At 39.8% G+C, this 19,464-nt stretch overlaps 2 protein-coding genes and 1 long non-coding RNA gene across 3 annotated transcripts in view; 1 reads left to right on the top strand and 2 right to left on the bottom strand.

Annotated features, from left to right (window-relative positions):
- Nucleotides 1-215: 215 nt before the first annotated feature.
- LOC131945844 (collagen alpha-1(XVIII) chain-like) lies at nucleotides 216-13,471 on the bottom strand. The gene is made up of 14 exons (XM_059306457.1): nucleotides 13,466-13,471; nucleotides 12,319-12,444; nucleotides 11,106-11,237; nucleotides 10,086-10,193; nucleotides 9,507-9,605; nucleotides 8,724-8,822; nucleotides 8,402-8,485; nucleotides 7,996-8,092; nucleotides 7,164-7,225; nucleotides 6,800-6,940; nucleotides 6,013-6,282; nucleotides 3,247-3,378; nucleotides 2,967-3,005; nucleotides 216-518 (listed from the first exon to the last, which is right to left on the bottom strand). Exons 1-14 carry the CDS (start codon nucleotides 13,469-13,471, stop codon nucleotides 216-218), a joined length of 1,698 nt encoding a protein of 565 aa, XP_059162440.1.
- Nucleotides 13,472-15,379: 1,908 nt separating this feature from the next.
- On the bottom strand, nucleotides 15,380-18,256 carry LOC131945841 (uncharacterized). Its single transcript, XR_009387635.1, has 3 exons — nucleotides 18,182-18,256; nucleotides 15,665-15,734; nucleotides 15,380-15,561 (listed from the first exon to the last, which is right to left on the bottom strand). It is a non-coding gene; the product is annotated as an uncharacterized LOC131945841 (long non-coding RNA).
- Nucleotides 18,257-18,711: 455 nt separating this feature from the next.
- The window catches only part of LOC131945836 (uncharacterized), a 6,243-nt gene continuing 5,490 nt past the window's right edge, over nucleotides 18,712-19,464 (top strand). Inside the window, exon 1 of the mRNA XM_059306448.1 lies at nucleotides 18,712-18,796. The gene's annotated coding sequence lies outside the window, so the exon portion shown is untranslated. The remainder of the gene's footprint in view (nucleotides 18,797-19,464) is intronic.

Raw genomic sequence — 19,464 nt, 5'->3', positions numbered from 1 at the left:
ACTACCCCACCAACAAAAGATGTACTCACCACTACCCCACCAACAAAAGATGTACTCACCACCACACCACCAACAAAAGTCTAAGATGTACTCACCAACACCCCACCAACAAAAGATGTACTCACCACCACCCAATCCACCAACAAAAGATGTACTCACCACCACACCACCAACAAAAGATGTACTCACCACTACCCCACCAACAAAAGATGTACTCACCACCACCCCACCAAGCGATCTCTCTCCACTCTCTGTCTCTCCTGTTCAGCCTGTACCCTCTCTCTCTCTCTCTTCCTCTCCTCCTCTATCCTAAACTGATTCCGCCGTTCGTCTCCGTTATCTCTACTTTCGTTTAGTCTCCGTATTCTTTCCCTCTCCCTTCTTCTCTTCCTCTCCTCAAGTTCCTGCTTGTACCTGGCCAGTTCTGCAGCATCAGTGTCATATATGGTCCCAGTCTTGCTTTGGGAAGGCAAGGAACTCTCTCCCCTTCTGGATGTGTTGTCCTCTGGTATATTGCTCTATTGCATGCATCAAACAAAAGCAAGTTCCCCCATACAAAGTTTAGGGAAAAAAAAGAAAAACAAAAACAAATCAGTTGATACAAACCTGACACAATTTTAAAAAATGGGATTGGCCAAATTGGCATAATCACATAAATCTGGACAAAGATGTTTAGTTCATATTGATAGAGTTGATAAAAAATATTAAATAATATGTTTCCAGTGAAGGAGTTTAACATAATAAAATAGTATTTAAAAAATAAAACACCACTTTGCTAAAGGGAGAAAACCCCACTGTGAAGGCCAACAAACACTAGAACTAGTCTCATTGTAACATTCATCAGTTGGCCGTCTACACTCAGTACAGGGTACAGTCTGACAAGTTTGAGAACCACAAAACAGCTGGACCCAGCAGACGTATGGCTAGCTCAGCAACAGGACAACAAACAGAGTACAGAGGTTCTCAAGGGTTGCGCTAACTACCCAACGTTCAGGATAAAAACAAAACACACGACATCACTTAACTTTGTATGTAATACCAGTCGCCTTTTAAAGATATTAACATTGAATTTGTTTTTATTCCAAAGAAATGTATTTTTAAGAAGAATACAGATTTTCTGTTTAGATAATTGCAAGCTGCAGCTAATCTAAACCAAAACCCCAGCTCAATGCAAACTTAAGCATAGCAAAAACCCAAGCCCACTGTAATTTCATTAAAAAAAAACACTCTTAGCTACACTCAAAAAAAAAAACCACTTCAGGACTCATTTAAATTAAAGTCGTCAGATTTTGCTGGGTAAACAAAAGCTATGGTTGCCATGGCAATCTGTTAAAGCACTGCAAGATTAGTTGAATCCATAAGAAAAAAAATCCAGCTAGGTAAGCTCTGGGTGGTTGTCATGGTAACCTCTGGGTGGTTGTGTAGGTAACCTCTGGGTGGTTGTCATGGATAAATCTAACTATATGCTAGGTAACCTCTGGGTGGTTGTGATGGATAAATCAAACTATATGCTAGATTTTTTAAAAATGATCTACTTGTAAGATGTTATGTTGACCTATAGCCTAGATGTAAGATGAAATGGTGACCTATTGCCTAATTGTAAGATCTAATGGTGGATTATGGCCTAATTGTAAGATGTAATTGTGACCTAGTTGTAAGATGTAATGGTGACCTAATTATAAGATGAAATGGTGACCTACAGCCTAATTGTAAGATGAAATGGTGACCTATAGCCTAAATGTAAGATTAATCAAAATGCTTCAGTTTAAAAACAAAGGTTTTAAATTTAATATTGTGCAGATGATATTAAAATTGTAGACACTCCTGTGCTGTTCAAGTGTTGATAATGAGCAAACATTTTTCTTTTTAATAGATTTTAACAATATCTTCATGAAAACCAATGAACCAGAATAGTCTTATAAAATTCAATGAAAATTAACAACATGATCATGTGACTAGAAGATCAAAAATGCATCTTCATGCCAGATTAAAAGGAACTTGTTTTGTAAAGAATATCTTAGCAAAAGTAAATGTTTTGTAAAGAATATATTAACAAGTGTAAATGTTTTGTAAAGAATATATTAGCAAAAATGTTTTGTAAAAATATATTAACAACTGTAAATGTTTTGTAAAAATTTATTAACAAGTGTAAATTAATCTATATGAGTGGTTCAAGCAAAGAGAATTATTCTTTAAAATTTTATAAGCAGTTATTTATAGTGGTGGCAGACAAAGCCATTTAATTGAGATTGTAATACAATCACAGCACTTTGATGAGTGCAGTGATGTGTGTTTGTTTTATAGGTGTGCGTTTGTGATGTAGAGATGTGTGTTTGTGATCAATAGATGTGTGTTTGTGATCAATAGATGTGTGTTTGTGATCAATAGATGTGTGTTTGTGTTTTATAGGTGTGTGTTTGTGATGTATAGAAGTGTGTTTATGATGTATAGGTGTGTGTTAGTGATCTATAGAAGTATATTTGTGATGTATAGATGTGTGTTTGTGATGTATAGATGTGTGTTTGTGCAGTATAGTGCAGTGTATTTGATTCAAAGACATCTGTTTGTTTAAAGATTGTGTGTGGTTAAGTGATATGTGTGTGGTTTTGTGATGTTTGTGTGGTTTAGTGATATCTGCTTTCAGTGTTATAATTGAATGAAAAGAGTCAACCTTTTTAAAAAAACTCAGTTTATAACATAGAGACAAGACAAACAGTTTTTTCCATAAAACAACAAGTCAGATGTGTTTACAGGCACAACCACATTCTGTGAAACCCTGACACAACCACATTCTGTGAAACCCTGACACAACCACATTCTGTGAAACACTGACATTGTGTAGATAACATTGAGACTAGTGTGGCTAAAACAGACACCACCACATTCTGTGAAACACTGACACAACCACATGGGGTGGTATATTATTGGGTGCAGCTAAACTAAAAACACAAGATGAGACTACTTACAGTTGTTGGCGGTACTCTGATTGGAATTGTGCGACCCTGCTGCAAAGTTCAAAGGTCACATATGAGGTCAAAATAATGAGAGAAAACAGTTAACATATCACTTATGAAACATATCATTTGTTCACTGATCAGATGTAAACACTGTCCATTTGCCTAGTGATCAACTGTTATTTGATTTTAATTTTTTTAAAATTTAATAATAGTTTTTTTAAATAGTTACGTTGGATCCTTGATACGCCTTGATAAGAAAAACTGTCCATACTTCATATAGTCCACTCACCTGAATTTCCTTCCAACCACCCTTGACCCTCAGGTAGAGGACCTCTTCTTCCGTAAGGAATGCCAGCGTGCCTTGAGGCAGGTTGTAAGATACCTGCATCAAGGCCTGGGTGTTAAGGTACACAACAGCGCCCTGTTTGGTCAAATGGGAAGTTGGACATTAGCTACATGTCACCAGTACAACCAGCACCCACTGTGTCACCTTACCTTCACACCACTCACACCCACTGTGTCACCTTACCTTCACACCACTCACACCCACTGTGTCATCTTACCTTCACACCACTCACACCCACTGTGTCACCTTACCTTCACACCACCCACACCAACTGTGTCACCTTACCTTCACACCACTCACACCCACTGTGTCATCTTACCTTCACACCACTCACACCCACTGTGTCACCTTACCTTCACACCACTCACACCAACTGTCACCACACTCACCTTGACACCACTCACACCCACTGTGTCACCTTACCTTCAAACCACTCACACCCACTGTGTTACCTTACCTTCACACCACTCACACCCACTGTGTCACCTTACCTTCACACCACTCACACCCACTGTGTCACCTTACCTTCACACCACTCACACCCACTGTGTCACCTTACCTTCACACCACTCACACCCACTGTGTCACCTTACCTTCACACCACTCACACCCACTGTGTCACCTTACCTTCACACCACTCACACCCACTGTGTCACCTTACCTTCACACCACTCACACCCACTGTGTCACCTTACCTTCACACCACTCACACCCACTGTGTCACCTTACCTTCACACCACTCACACCCACTGTGTCACCTTACCTTCACACCACTGTGTCACCTTACCTTCACACCACTCACACCCACTGTGTCACCACTCACCTTCACACCACTCACACCCACTGTGTCACCTTACCTTCACACCACTCACACCCACTGTGTCACCTTACCTTTACACCACTCACACCCACTGTGTCACCTTACCTTCACACCACTCACACCCACTGTGTCACCGTACCTTCACACCACTCACACCCACTGTGTCACCTTACCTTCACACCACTCACACCCACTGTGTCACCTTACCTTCACACCACTCACACCCACTGTGTCACCACTCACCTTCACACCACTCACACCCACTGTGTCACCACTCACCTTCACACCACTCACACCCACTGTGTCACCTTACCTTCACACCCACTGTGTCACCTTACCTTCACACCACTCACACCCACTGTGTCACCTTACCTTCACACCACCCACACCCACTGTGTCACCTTACCTTCACACCACTCACATTCACTGTGTCACCTTACCTTCACACCACTCACACCCACTGTATCACCTTACCTTCACACCACTCACACCCACTGTGTCACCACTCACCTTCACACCACTCACACCCACTGTGTCACCTTACCTTCACACCACTCACACCCACTGTGTCACCTTACCTTCACACCACTCACACCCACTGTGTCACCTTACCTTCACACCACTCACACCCACTGTGTCACCTTACCTTCACACCACTCACACCCACTGTGTCACCGTACCTTCACATCAATCACACCCACTGTGTCACCTTACCTTCACACCACTCACACCCACTGTGTCACCTTACCTTCACACCACTCACACCCACTGTGTCACCACTCACCTTCACACCACTCACACCCACTGTGTCACCTTACCTTCACACCACTCACACCAACTGTATCAACACTCACCTTCACACCACTCACACCCACTGTGTCACCTTACCTTCACACCACTCACACCCACTGTGTCACCTTACCTTCACACCACTCACACCCACTGTGTCACCTTACCTTCACACCACTCACACCCACTGTGTCACCTTACCTTCACACCACTCACACCCACTGTGTCACCTTACCTTCACACCACTCACACCCACTGTGTCACCTTACCTTCACACCACTCACACCCACTGTGTCACCCTACCTTCACACCACTCACACCCACTGTGTCACCACACTTACCTTCACACCACTCACACCCACTGTGTCACCTTACCTTCACACCACTCACACCCACTGTGTCACCACACTTACCTTCACACCACTCACACCCACTGTGTCACCACACTCACCTACACACCACTCACACCCACTGTGTCACCCTACCTTCACACCACTCACACCCACTGTGTCACCACACTTACCTTCACAGCACTCACACCCACTGTGTCACCTTACCTTCACACCACTCACACCCACTGTGTCACCTTACCTTCACACCACTCACACCCACTGTGTCACCTTACCTTCACACCACTCACACCCACTGTGTCACCCTACCTTCACACCACTCACACCCACTGTGTCACCACACTTACCTTCACACCACTCACACCCACTGTGTCACCTTACCTTCACACCACTCACACCCACTGTGTCACCACACTTACCTTCACACCACTCACACCCACTGTGTCACCTTACCTTCACACCACTCACACCCACTGTGTCACCTTACCTTCACACCACTCACACCCACTGTGTCACCTAACCTTCACACCACTCACACCCACTGTGTCACCTTACCTTCACACCACACACACCCACTGTGTCACCACACTCACCTACACACCACTCACACCCACTGTGTCACCTAACCTTCACACCACACACACCCACTGTGTCACCACACTCACCTACACACCACTCACACCCACTGTGTCACCTCACCTTACATCACTCACATATTCACCCCACTAAATTCACTGTCACCACACTCACCTTGACGCCACCAGCACCCACTGTTTGACCAATGGGTATTTGGCTCTGGTTACTGTCATATCCAAATGAATAACCTGGAGGACCGGGGGGCCCAGGTGGGCCTGGGGGCCCAGCAATAACACGGTCTGAGCTACCACTGTTGCCAATGATGACGTCCCCTGGTGGTCCTGGTGGGCCCGGCAGACCAATGCCTGGTGGACCTGGTGGGCCCTGAAAACCTTGTGGACCTCGTGGTCCTACTACTGTTTCACCACGATCTCCTTTAGGACCCTGTGGAGTTTAAATCTGAATGTTAACATTTGCCAAAAACCTGAATGTCAACATTTGCCAAAAACCTGAATGTCAACATTTGCCAAAAACCTGAATGTCAATATTTGCCAAAAACCTGAATGTCAACATTTGCCAAAAACCTGAATGTCAACATTTGCCAAAAACCTAAATGTTAACATTTGCCAAAAACCTGAATGTCAACATTTGCCAAAAACCTAAATGTTAACATTTGCCAAATACCTAAATGTTAATTTGTGCAAAAACTATGAATGTTGACGGGTGCTAAAAACCTGAGTGTTAACATACAGTGCAGAAGACTTAAATGTTAACATATGCTAAATTAGAATGTTGAATTTGTAATCAAATCCATACTTCTAACTATGCTCACCATGAAGTTAAAACCAAAAATGAAATATTTTACAGTAAACAAGAATGTTAACAAAAGTTAGTTGCTGTATTAATTAAGTCAGTTAAGTAACCAGTATCCCAATTATGAAAAAACAAACAGGTGTCTTACAGGTGGACCTTGGGGCCCTGGTGGACCTTCAGGGCCCATAAGAAGGTCATCGTCCAGCCTGGATGAGCTTGCTGGACCTGGTGGCCCTGGTCGGCCAGGTAATCCTGGTGGGCCAGGTGGCCCAGTTTGGCCCTCTAGACCCTGAAATGGACAGACAGTCTTGGTGTTAGAAATGACATGGCGTTTTATTTTACAACATCATTAAGTACTTGGACTTTTGTCTGACTAGCCATTGTAATGGTACAGGGATAAGAGATTTACTGCTAAGTTGGTATAAGTAAAAGGGATTTGTTGTATGAATGGGTTCAAGTACCACAAATGAAACTTTAAAAAATGTTAAGACTATTATGTCTAAGATTACAACCTGTAGTCCAGGCATGCCGTCCTTGCCGCGGTCACCCTTATCACCTTTTGGTCCAGGCAGATCTGAAAAATTTAAATCAGATGTAAGGTCAACTTGACCAGGTTAAAGTTCAAAGGTCAGAGAGTTGATGAAAACACTATGTTATTTGCAATTGTTTAATGTAGAAAAAAAATATTAAAACAAAAGTAATATCAAGAGGTAATGCTGGAGAAATTATGAGTAATAGTCAAAATAAAAAACATTAGAACATTATTCCCTGTAAAATACTTCTTGGTCATTTAGAGATAGACCAGAGGGGTAGTGAGAGGGGGGGCAGGGGTACATATGCCCCGGGCGCCAACGTTAGGGGGCGCCAAAATGGGTTGGAAAGACAAATTAAAAGTTTGAGGGAGGAGGGGTGCAAATTGCAAATTGAAAGGTTGTTCCCGAGGGGGGAACGCCAAATTGAAAGTGTCTCTGGGCGCCAAAATGGTAGCTTAGCCTCTGAGATAGACATACAGATAGCTTAAGGTTCAGATAGGGTTAGGGATAGGGGAATGGATAATGTTTAAGATAGTGTTAGGGTTTAGGATGAGGTTAAAGTTAAGGACAGAGTTAAGAATACGGTTAGGGGTAGAAATAAGGAGCTGCTTGAGGTGTTGGATAATGATAGGCATAATATATATGTTAATGGGATAGGTGGTCATTGACGGGGTGATTGATCTGAGAATATGAAGGTGGTGGGAAATGACAAGGGGTAATTTACAGGCAGGTGGGATGGTTATGACAGGCAGGTGGGATGGCTATGACCTTGACCTATGCATTGGGTTTAGCAGTGTAGGGCACGACTTACAGCTGGGAACAGTGAGGCCGTCAGCAACTGTCCCCGGTGGCCCTGGTGGTCCAGCTGGGCCCACAAAACCTCGCAGTCCTCTGTCTCCTGGGCTGCCCTACAACAGTTCATCAGATTTTTTAAAATTTTGATTTTCATCAAAATCAATAACTCATTACAACATCAAGTTTATCATATTTAAAAATGTGACTTCACCAGATTAAAAAAACTCAATTTAAATATGACTTTATAAAGTTACCAATTTAAAGAAAATGGCATGTTTTTTTGTTTATCAACGTAAAGCTAAAAGTTATTATTCCCATTCAAGTTCTCATTAAAAAATATATTGAGCCCCACCGCAAACATACAACAAATGTTGAATCTTCAACTGATGTAAGCATTACATGTAAGATGAGGAAAAACTTACCTTTTCTCCCTTGATGCTGACACCTGGTTCACCTTTGATGCCAACACCTGGCTCACCTTTTTTACCTTGTGCTCCGTTCCTGCCCTGTGTGTATTAGAAACAAAAAGTTAGGGGAGGATTCTTTTTTAGAGAGGTTTACAGTAGGTTTGGGGAGGTTCCTTGTTTTAGAGAGGTTTACAGTAAGTTAGGCGAGGAACCTTGTTTTAGAGAGGTTCACAGTAGATGTCATGATCAGAAGATCAGGAGGTTTACAGTAGATATTATGAGTGGAAGATCAGGAGGTTTACAGTATATGCCATGAGGAAGTTTACTGAGGACGTACCACAAAACCAGGCAGGCCCATTTCTCCCTGAGGTCCTCGGAATCCTCTAGGTCCTGCAGGTCCTGGAGGTCCTTGAGGACCTGGCTCTCCTTTTGGTCCCTGTCAAGTTTACAGATAGAATCAGCCCAGTGATGTCTGAATGGGTTGACTTACACCACCCACCAACAAAAGATGTACTCACCACTACCCTACCCACCAACAAAAGATGTACTCACCACCACACCACCAACAAAAGTCTAAGATGTACTCACCACCACCCCACCAACAAAAGATGTACTCACCACTACCCCACCAACAAAAGATGTACTCACCACTACCCCACCAACAAAAGATGTACTCACCACCACACCACCAACAAAAGTCTAAGATGTACTCACCAACACCCCACCAACAAAAGATGTACTCACCACCACCCAATCCACCAACAAAAGATGTACTCACCACCACACCACCAACAAAAGATGTACTCACCACTACCCCACCAACAAAAGATGTACTCACCACCACCCCACCAACAAAAGATGTACTCACCACCACACCACCAACAAAAGATGTACTCACCACTACCCCACCAACAAAAGTCTAAGATGTACTCACCACTACCCCACCAACAAAAGATGTACTCACCACCACCCCACCAACAAAAGATGTACTCACCACCACACCACCAACAAAAGATGTACTCACCACTACCCCACCAACAAAAGTCTAAGATGTACTCACCACCACCCCACCAACAAAAGATGTACTCACCACCACACCACCAACAAAAGATGAACTCACCACCACACCACCAACTGCAATCCCTGTGTCGCTGCTCACCACCGTTGCAGGACCAGGAGGTCCTGGAGGACCGGCAGGTCCTACCATACCACGCTCACCCTGTAAACAGGTGGTTAGACCAATAAAACAACTGGGTTTACAGTGTATTGAAATGTCAAGGTCATTGTCAACACCATTCCCCCAATGGCTTCCACTAGAACCTACAATGTTGATTTTAGTCTAATCACAAGGATAATTCCTCTTGTCTTTCACCTACTTAAAAAAGTCATTTTTAGTATTATATGTAAAAAGTAGATGTCCTCCTCCCCCTCTTGGAAAATTTAGTCCGCCCCAAAAAAATATATAGTGCCCCCCCACCCAGAGAAAAAAAGTCTGAAAGAAACACTGTAGATTGTTTTCATTTGAAAATGTTAAACCCTTATTCTTGTTATTAAATGACCTATTAGAAGTTTGTGTCTAGATATTGAATGCCCTATTGAAATCCTTTGTCTAGGCATTGAGCAATTGACTGTAAATGTAGCTAATTGTAATGAATCAAACTGAACACAATAATAGGACAAAATATTAGGGTCAGTTCACCTTAGGACCTTGAGATCCTGCCGGTCCTACAAAACCTTGTGGTCCCTGTGGTCCAGGTAAACCTTGTGGGCCTGGTAGACCTTGTGGACCTCGGGGGCCAGGCAGAGACTAGCAATAGAAATATCACATTTGTTAGGAATATCACATTTGTTAGAAATATCACATTTGTTAGAAATATCACATTTGTTAGAAATATCACTTTTGTTAGAAATATCACATTTGTTAGGAATATCACATTTGTTAGAAATATCACATTTGTTAGGAATATCACATTTGTTAGAAACATCACATTTGTTAGAAATATCACATTTGTTAGAAATATCACTTTTGTTAGAAATATCACATTTGTTAGAAATATCACATTTGTTAGAAATATCACATTTGTTAGAAATATCACATTTGTTAGAAATATCACATTTGTTAGAAATATCACATTTGTTAAAAATATCACATTTGTTAGAAATATCACATTTGTTAGAAATATCACATTTGTTAAAAATATCACATTTGTTAAAAATGTCACATTTGTTAGAAATATCACATTTGTTAAAAATGTCACATTTGTTAGAAATATCACATTTGTTAGAAATATCACATTTGTTAGAAATCATGGCTTGATATGGAAAGGTTCAATCAATTATTGCATGACTGTCATAATTATGATAGAAAAATCTAGCTACAGTGACCCCCCCCCCCCCCACAGCAAATGAGGCTCAATAGCTGGGGACAGCAACCCATCTAGGAGAGACAACTCCAAAATCAAACAACTGCTGTCTTGTAGTTTGTTCTTAGATGGACAATGGCTATGGAAGCAAATCCAGAAAAAATAATCGGAGACAATGGGCCATATGGCACATAACATGTTGACACGTAATACTTAACTGTGGTGTAGGAAATCCTGACCAACATTACAATTACAAACGTAGAAGAAATGATTAGCTATGAAGTGGTTACATTTGTTTAAAAACAAGACACCCCTTATCACTAGCTGCAGCCATACGGTTGTGAAGCCAAACTTACAGCCACTGAGCCAGATGTTTCAATGATTTGTCCCGGAGGTCCCGGTGGTCCTACAGGTCCTACATCACCCTTATCTCCCTTGAGCTCTTCTTTCCAGTTGGGTGGGAACTCTGCATCTCGACCTCTTTCGCCCTGCAAGGTCAAAGGTCAGTGTTAGACTGGCTTTGGGTCAGCTATGATAATTTCAATTTTATAAAAACAAGAATTTAGTTTTTAAAAACACAAGACTTTTGGATTTTATAAACAAAAACCTTAAGTTTTTATAAACACAAGACCTTAGGTTTTTAGAAACACAAGACAAGACCTTTATTTGGATTTATAAAATAATAATTATGATAGTTTTGTGTCACATATAATACAGATTTTAAATGAACTTAATTTTGTGTCACACATAATACAGATTTTAAATGAACTTAATTTTGTGTCACAAATAACACATATTTTAAATGAACTTAATTTTGTGTCACACATAACACAGATTTAAAGTGAACTTAGTTTTGTGTCACATATAACACAGATTTTAAATGACCTTAATTTTGTGTCACATATAACACAGATTTTAAATGACCTTAATTTTGTGTCACACATAACACAGATTTAAAGTGAACAATTAACTTGGTAGAAACACAAGCACGCCTGGAAATAGAGGCGGCCAGACCTAACATAGCTGGCTTGTGCTTCAGCCTATGACACAACACTTTAACTGACATTTTGACTTGTCACTTCAGCTGATAGCCTGTGATATGTCATTTAACTGACAGTGTGTGAGTGTCATGACAGCTGACATTGTGTGAGTGCCATGAGAGCGGACAGTCTGTGACATGTCATTTAACTGACAATGTGTGTCTTGTCATTTAGTTGACAGTGTGTGAGTGTCATGAAAGCTGACAGCCTGTGACATGTGACATTTGCTGACAGTGTGTGTGTCATGAGAGCTGACAGTGTGTCACATGTCGTTTGACAGCCTGTGACATGTGACATTAGCTGACAGTGTGTGACATGTCATTAAGTTGACAGCCTGTGACATGTGACATTTGCTGACAGTGTGTGACATGTCATTAAGTTGACAGCCTGTGACATGTGACATTTGCTGACAGTGTGTGAGTGTCATGAGAGCTGACAGCCTGTGACATTAACTAACAGTGTGTGAGTGTCATGACAGCTGACATGTGTGAGTGTCATGAGAGCTGACAACCAGCGACCAAGAAATTACCTTTGCACCAGGCAGTCCATTTCTCCCAGGGGTGCCATCAACACCAGATGGCCCTACAGGTCCAGGTTGGCCAGGAGCCCCAGGTGGGCCGTGTGGGCCGGGCAGGCCTCTGGGTCCTTCATCACCCTGTGGATTCAAGGGTTGGCTGGTACAGTCAGTGGGTTCATTTCAGACACAGGATTTGTATAGAGGTGGTGTAGACAGGATTTGTATAGAAAACATGGAGGTGGTGTAGACAGGATTTGTATAGAAAACATTGAGGTGGTGTAGACAGGATTTGTATAGAAAACATTAGTGTAGACAGGATTTGTATAGAAAACATTAGTGTAGACAGGATTGGTATAGAAAACATTGGTGTAGACAGGATTTGTATGAAAAACATTTGTGTAGACAGGATTTGTATGGAAAACATTGGTGTAGACAGGATTTGTATGGAAAACATTGGTGTAGACAGGATTTGTATGAAAAACATGTGGGTGGTGTAGACAGGATTTGTAAAGAAAACATTGGTGTAGATAGGATTTGTATAGAAAACATTGGTGTAGACAGGATTTGTATAGCAAACATTGGTGTAGACAGGATTTGTATAGAAAACATGGAGGTAGTGTAGACAGGATTTGTATGGAAAACATGGAGGTAGTGTAGACAGGATTTGTATAGAAAACATTGGTTTGGTTATAGCGATCATAATATAATAGCTTAACCATGCATGGTTGGTTGAAAGTTACACACAAGTAAATAAAACTACATAGTCCCGCACGTAAACTGCCAACGGTCAGATAAAATTGCTCCATTTTCTTTCCTAAAATGGGACGTATTTTCGCCAACGTAAATCGGAAGTTGTCTCACCTTGGTTGTTGTGTCTTGATTTCATATTACACACAGTAAAATAACTTGTAAACAAACAACATCAGCTTTATAAAACCACTGGCAATGTTTATAGTGTAATTGTACGGCAGCTCATAGACTTTTGTCAATTGTTTTAGTTTGCTACATTCGATCTATTTAAGCGACTTAACACCGTGACGTCTATTGATATCATAAAAACCGTACGTGGACAAAACACTCTTAGACAAAGCACCTATCTAGAGGGCACCAGTGGCCAATGGCCCGTTACTCTCAAATAACCTTGTATAATAGCCCTTACCTTCATAGCACCTGTGTGTGTGTATATATTATATATAAATACATATATACATGTGTGTATAATCGCGTGTGTAATCGTGTGTGTATAAGCGTGTGTGTGTGTTTGTGTAAGCGTGTATGTGTGTGTGTGTAAGCGTGTGTGCGACAGTCCGGAAAAGGTATTAATGATTACAGTGTATGATTTTCGTTCCTTAACACTTTACGCCAATTAAATTCCCTAAGATGCGTTTCTGTTTACAAAAGATTAGTAATGTCAGTAAAAGACAAAATATGCCTGATCTGAGTTAGAGAGTGGCTTGTAGCAAGCGCTAATTTGTTTAGACCAGCCTTTTATGTTGGAACGATCTCAGTTGTGATATGGTACATAGTTGGTATTATTAGATTGAGAATAAGGACAAACAAGTGACATACAATAGCAACTTATCAGAAACATGTATTGTTCGTCATGGAATACGACGTACGTATTTCGTTGACTGGTTGATGGTATAACGAAACAAGCTAGAGGAAACAAACTGGAATCCAACGGATATAACAGCTCGAAGTCTTGGATTTCGCGCTGCCTTCTCGTACAGTCGACAACAAATGCAGAACTAACTGTACTGGTTGAAGAAACAGTAATAACCAGTTTAATGATAGTGGCACCGCACAGGACGTTCTGATTATAATCAGCAGCAATAAAATGCGTTTTAACACTCTAAGACAATGTGGAATTCAAATGCATTGTCATTGTCAAAAACAATTCAATCAGGATCTATAGCTAAATGTGAAGTCTCTTTTACTGTATGGCTCGGAGCTCGGTTACTGACAGTGGAGAATAAAATATAAGCATGGAAAAATTGGTGGTTAAGGCACCATATCAGAAAGACAGTAAATCACATCACTCAGCAGGTGCTGTAGTAAAGTCTTCTAGACCTTTTTCTCTGGGGGGGGGGGGGGAGAGGGGGTCACTTGAAATTTTCGGGGTGGGGGGGGCGGACACTAGTAAAAGTGTATGTTTACTATATAAAATCCATCTCGTTCGGGGGGCAGTAGACTGGAAGAAACTCTGCTCACTAGCAGGTCTAGAAAGACAAAAAGAAATCGGACGGGGATATATTTGTTCCTGTGTATTGAACCAAAGTCACGGGGGACAAAATGTTTTACCGTAAGCCTTTGTTTATGTGTATTTAACCAAACAAATGAGTAACAAAATGTTTTACCGTAAACCTTTGTTTCTGTGTATTTAACCAAAATTGCGTGCGATAAAATGTTTTACCGTAAACCTTTGCTTCTGTGTATTTAACCAAACTTAACTGCGACAAAAAGTATTACCGTAGACCTTTGTTTTTGTATATTTCAAACAGGGCAGGAGCCATCTACAGGGACCGTTCTCCAGAAGTTTTACAGTAAGGTGTCGGGCTCCTCCAACATGGATGAAGATGAAATGGGGAAGGTCAAGGACGTTTGTTCACTGAATGTTTAGTGTGGGCCTAAGACACGATATGTACAGCATCAAGTTTGGTGCTATGTGGCTGTATGGTGAGAAACTATGTGTCAAGTGTGTTGTCGTGTGTGTCGATATGTTTAAAGTGTTTATTATTTGTGGACCTTGTTGGGTGTTCCAGAGTGTGTTGCTTATTACATTTGTATTGGATTAGGTGTGTAATAGTGTGTGTTTGTATTAGATGAGTGAATCACCATTGTCTCACTATTGTCTCACATCAAATACATTCACACACACACGCTCACACATACATATTGTGCGCCTAGTTTATGAAAAAACACGTGAAAATTAAACAAGAGAAGTTTTTTTTTTATTAAAAACAATTTATTTTACCAATGCTTTACGTGTTTCCATAAAAATGACATGTAACTGTGTATCTTTTATTTATAAAAGACCAAATTGTTTATCTTAAGTAGGCCTATGTTTCTGCCAATATAATTTTTATAAAACATGAAGATTCCCTGTTTAATGAAACGGTAACGAATAGGCTGTAGAAGATAGTCACGTGCACAAGGTTAACCAATCCAACTTTAACAGTGGCTCAACCACCATCACAAGTCTCGTCACAAAATAAAATCTCTTTTGCCCGCGGGCCGCAATGTGCCTACCCCTGTCTTAGAGGGAAAAATGTGAAATTAATTATTTTACACAACAGCAGATGTTGTAAATTTCATGATAGATGTAGGTTCATGTAAACCGCGCCCCCGCCCCTCCTACCTATTTAGTCCATCCAATGATCTGGTTGTAGAGGCTGCTCCACTTGAACTGATTCCCCCATCTTCTTATCCTGGGGTAGCGACAGTGGTAAATATGTTAACAAAATAATTTATATTCTAATGGTAAATATGTTAACAAAACAATCTATATTCTACTAAAACTCGCAAGGGTTTACATTTTTGCATATTTTTTAGTTGTTTTTTTTTCCCCGTCGGTTCCGCTTGAACAGAGCCTCTGCACCATGTGTAGAACTTTGAGATATGTATGTATTTAGAGAACAATGTTCTTTTTGCCCTAAATGTTAGACATACATTTATTTAAAGACGGCAATAATGATATATTAATTTGTAAACCACCCCTTTAGTTATGAAAGTAGAGAACACATAATTTATTAACTTATTTCCACAACAAACATTTCTTCTAAGGGTAGATCATGTTGCTAATTTAAACGTTTAATGCATTATTATTTGTGTCGTTTACAGCTTTGTTATTTTTTTAGGCTCATTGATTCAATTTTTTAAAATCTACCCCTACAGTTGGTACGAAGTGGAAAATAACAACGAACGCCAATGGTTCCAACCTATTGTTGCTTTTTCTAAGTCAGCTTTAACAATATGTTAATCTGTTGATCCGATTATAATTAGATCTACAGTCCACCAAAAGTAACAATTAATGATTGTATTCATTACATTACTTACTAATAAAGGCACGGACAACTAAGAAATAATATTTTTTGTCTTAATTAAAAAGGGAATAACGTAATTCTTAAAATACCAATAACCGGTATTTTAAATTGTATTATTTAAGTCGATGAATCTGATTGGGCATTTAATAAAGTAATCGCCGTTTTTTTTTTTTGAAAAAATAATATATAGATATGTTTTTGGTTGGTTTTTTACGTAGCAGTGTGAGAATGTTAAATTTCAAGTGTGAAATTTACAGGTAATTAAACCTATCTACCCCCGCCTTTTCTGCAAGCGGCCATATGACTCTACTTCACTATGACCCCCCCCCCCGGTGTCTTTACTCGAGACCCCGTTGTGTGACGTAGTTAATTTTGGCAGAAGTTTTAGACCCGCTGCTGACGTTTGAACTTTGGCGTTAACACGGCCTACCACATTGATTTATTGATTTTATTTTTGTTTGTTGGTGACATTTAGAGCGTAACGTGCTCTAAAATAAATGAAGAAAAAATTCCCGAAAAAAGCTGACGTAAAGACCCTACACAATTTGGCACAGACAGTGTTGATCTGGTTGTCATGGTGACACACCTTGTATAGGGACATGTACCTCCATAGACTCAGTCACTTCACTCATAACATCTCAAGCTGATCACAAGAAAATATTAGAGGTTTAAAGGTGAGCTTATTTGTGACATTCATTACCTTAACATTAGATTAAATTTAGATGTGTTATTTGATAATTCAAAATTTACCCAACGTTAGGTTAATTATTGCTTATCCTTCTAGTTTCATTGTTTTCGTAACTTAAATTAAAACAGAATTGTTCAATTTGTTTTCTAGACCTAGATCTAGATAACTTATAAGCCTAGCGTTTTTACAAATCGAAACCTATTTAAAAACACATTATTGAAAAGTTTAGTAATTTACATAAGTTACATGTATTATACCTAAAATAGGCCTAACCCTCTACATTTGTTTTTGTTTTAAATTAAAATTACGCTCGACGCGTTTACCGTTTGACTATATTACTGATAGAGTGTAGAGCTAAAATACTAATTGCTAAACTGTTTAAATTTATTAGTTGCCTTTATCCGTATATCTGAGTATATCAGCTAGAATATAATAGTTAACAATGCCTGTTATTGAAGTAGTGAATTAAAAGTAAGTTTTGAGACATCTACTAGATCTAGATCAGGGGTTCCCAACCTTTTTTTACTCTAGAGCACATTCTAAAATATAGGTAGGGTGGCGGGCACCACCTATTTTAAATCGACAAACTCCTTCCAGAGAAGTAGCGACCCTTCCCGTCACCCGGGGACAAAACTTTCGATTTGCACCCCCTTCAACCTTTCAATAATGTTTATGAAAAAAAATTCTGTCTCTGTCGAATAGTGAGAGGCGGGCACGAACGAATCGTTCGGCGGGCGCCATGGCGCCCGCGGGCACGGGGTTGGGAACCCCTGATCTAGATCTAGAGTCTACGTTTTGTGGAATGGTGGGTTGGTTGGTGTTCGTCAAAAGTAGATGCATGTGGATGGGTGTTGGGTCAAAAGTTCTAAATGTTGGATGACGTCAAAAATGGATGACGATTATGCTAACTACGTTCATTTAGCTGGAAAAGAAAAAAAAACAACTCTAATCTCTATTTAAATTAATAAAAAATGTAAGCAAATCCACTCCAACATTAGTTAGATCTAGTTAGATTCGGCGGTCAAATCTGATAAGTTACCAGGAAACCAGAACGTATTATTTAAAAACAAACTTTTAAATTTCTGTTTAATTTTTTTTAATGGTTTAAGTGTGACTTCACACTTTTAAAAAGACATTTCCCTACCCTTCGTTACACTATCCGAACCAACATGAATGGGCGACCACTTGAGTAGGCCTAGATCTACGTGATGTTATGTAGGCCTAACTTTTAAAATAAAATCTGCTTTCAGTACAGAGCTCAGACATCAGTCACTCCTCCATCGGTAAACAACGTTTTAGCAACTATTGAATGGAAATTCCAGATTAAAAAATAAATATTTAAAAAATCAAAGCAAACGGCGTAGAAACGCTAAAAAAATTAAAACCAATAACAATAAAACCTGATCGCTAGACTGGTAATGTGTAATGTGAATTAGGCCTAAGTTTTGAAATACAATGTTTTTTTATTTCGTTTTCACATTCATTTTCTATTTACAAATAAAAATCTGGTCAGATGTGTAATATCCGGATGTATCGAGAACCACAACAACAACAAGCAAATCTCACACAGAGTTTCTTCCAGCCCCCCCGAAAAATTTTTACCGCCCCCCCGAACGAAATGAAATTTATATAATTTATATAGAAATTATATACTTTTAACAGTGTCCGCCCCCCCCCGAAGATTTCAAGTGCCCCCCCCCCCCCGGAGAAAAAAGTCTGGAAGAAACACTGATCTCACATACGTTGCCTTTGCTATTATGTAGGAGATAGTTCATTATTACTATTACTAACTAGATCTATACATTAAGATTCATTTTATAGTATTAATTCTAAAAGATAGGGTAAAATTAGTTTCTGTCAAATCTAGTACTAGTATTGTGAAATTCGGAACGTTTTGAAAGTATCGATACTTCGATACAATCAACTACATTTTTAACGACTAGGCTTTCAACCTAGCAATCCTAGCAGACGACTTCTTCTGGCATTTCCAAGTGAATGAAAAGTAGATCTAGATTGTAGTCTAGATCTAGAATTAATTCTAGATCTAAAATTAATTCTAGATTTATATCTTTAAAATTAAATCAATTTTAGACTCTAGTTAGTAGTTACTAGTAATACTAGTCCTCTAACTCTAGTTATAACTCTAGTAGTAGGTAGCCTTAATAATAATATAGTAATATAGTAGTATATAATACGCCTAGATTCTACTTATTAGCCTTAATAAATAATAATAGTAATAGTATAGGACTATTAGTTATATTTATTAGGCATTACGACAGTATGATGTGAAATTGTGAACCTGATGTATGTCATCGAGTCCGACGAACGTACCAATCCTAGTCTAGATCTAGATCGATGTCTACTATCTAAAATCTAGTAATAAATAGATCTAATATTCTAAATCTAGCATAAGCGGCTAGCTTAACA

The sequence above is a fragment of the Physella acuta genome, unplaced genomic scaffold, assembly GCF_028476545.2.
Source record: "Physella acuta isolate Inbredline_101_S28 unplaced genomic scaffold, ASM2847654v3 ptg000537l, whole genome shotgun sequence".
NCBI classification, from domain to species: Eukaryota; Metazoa; Mollusca; class Gastropoda; family Physidae; genus Physella; species Physella acuta.
This window is presented reverse-complemented; position numbering and strand designations above follow the sequence as displayed.

Bases quoted from the DNA above. Each gene is read 5' to 3' on its own strand.
- LOC131945844 (XM_059306457.1), bottom strand. The intron at 8,486-8,723 runs GTACGTCCTCAG...TAATACACACAG, and splicing joins TGGGCCTGCCTGGTTTTGTG to GGCAGGAACGGAGCACAAGG. The intron at 7,226-7,995 runs GTAAGTCGTGCC...TAAATTTTTCAG, and splicing joins CGGCCTCACTGTTCCCAGCT to ATCTGCCTGGACCAAAAGGT.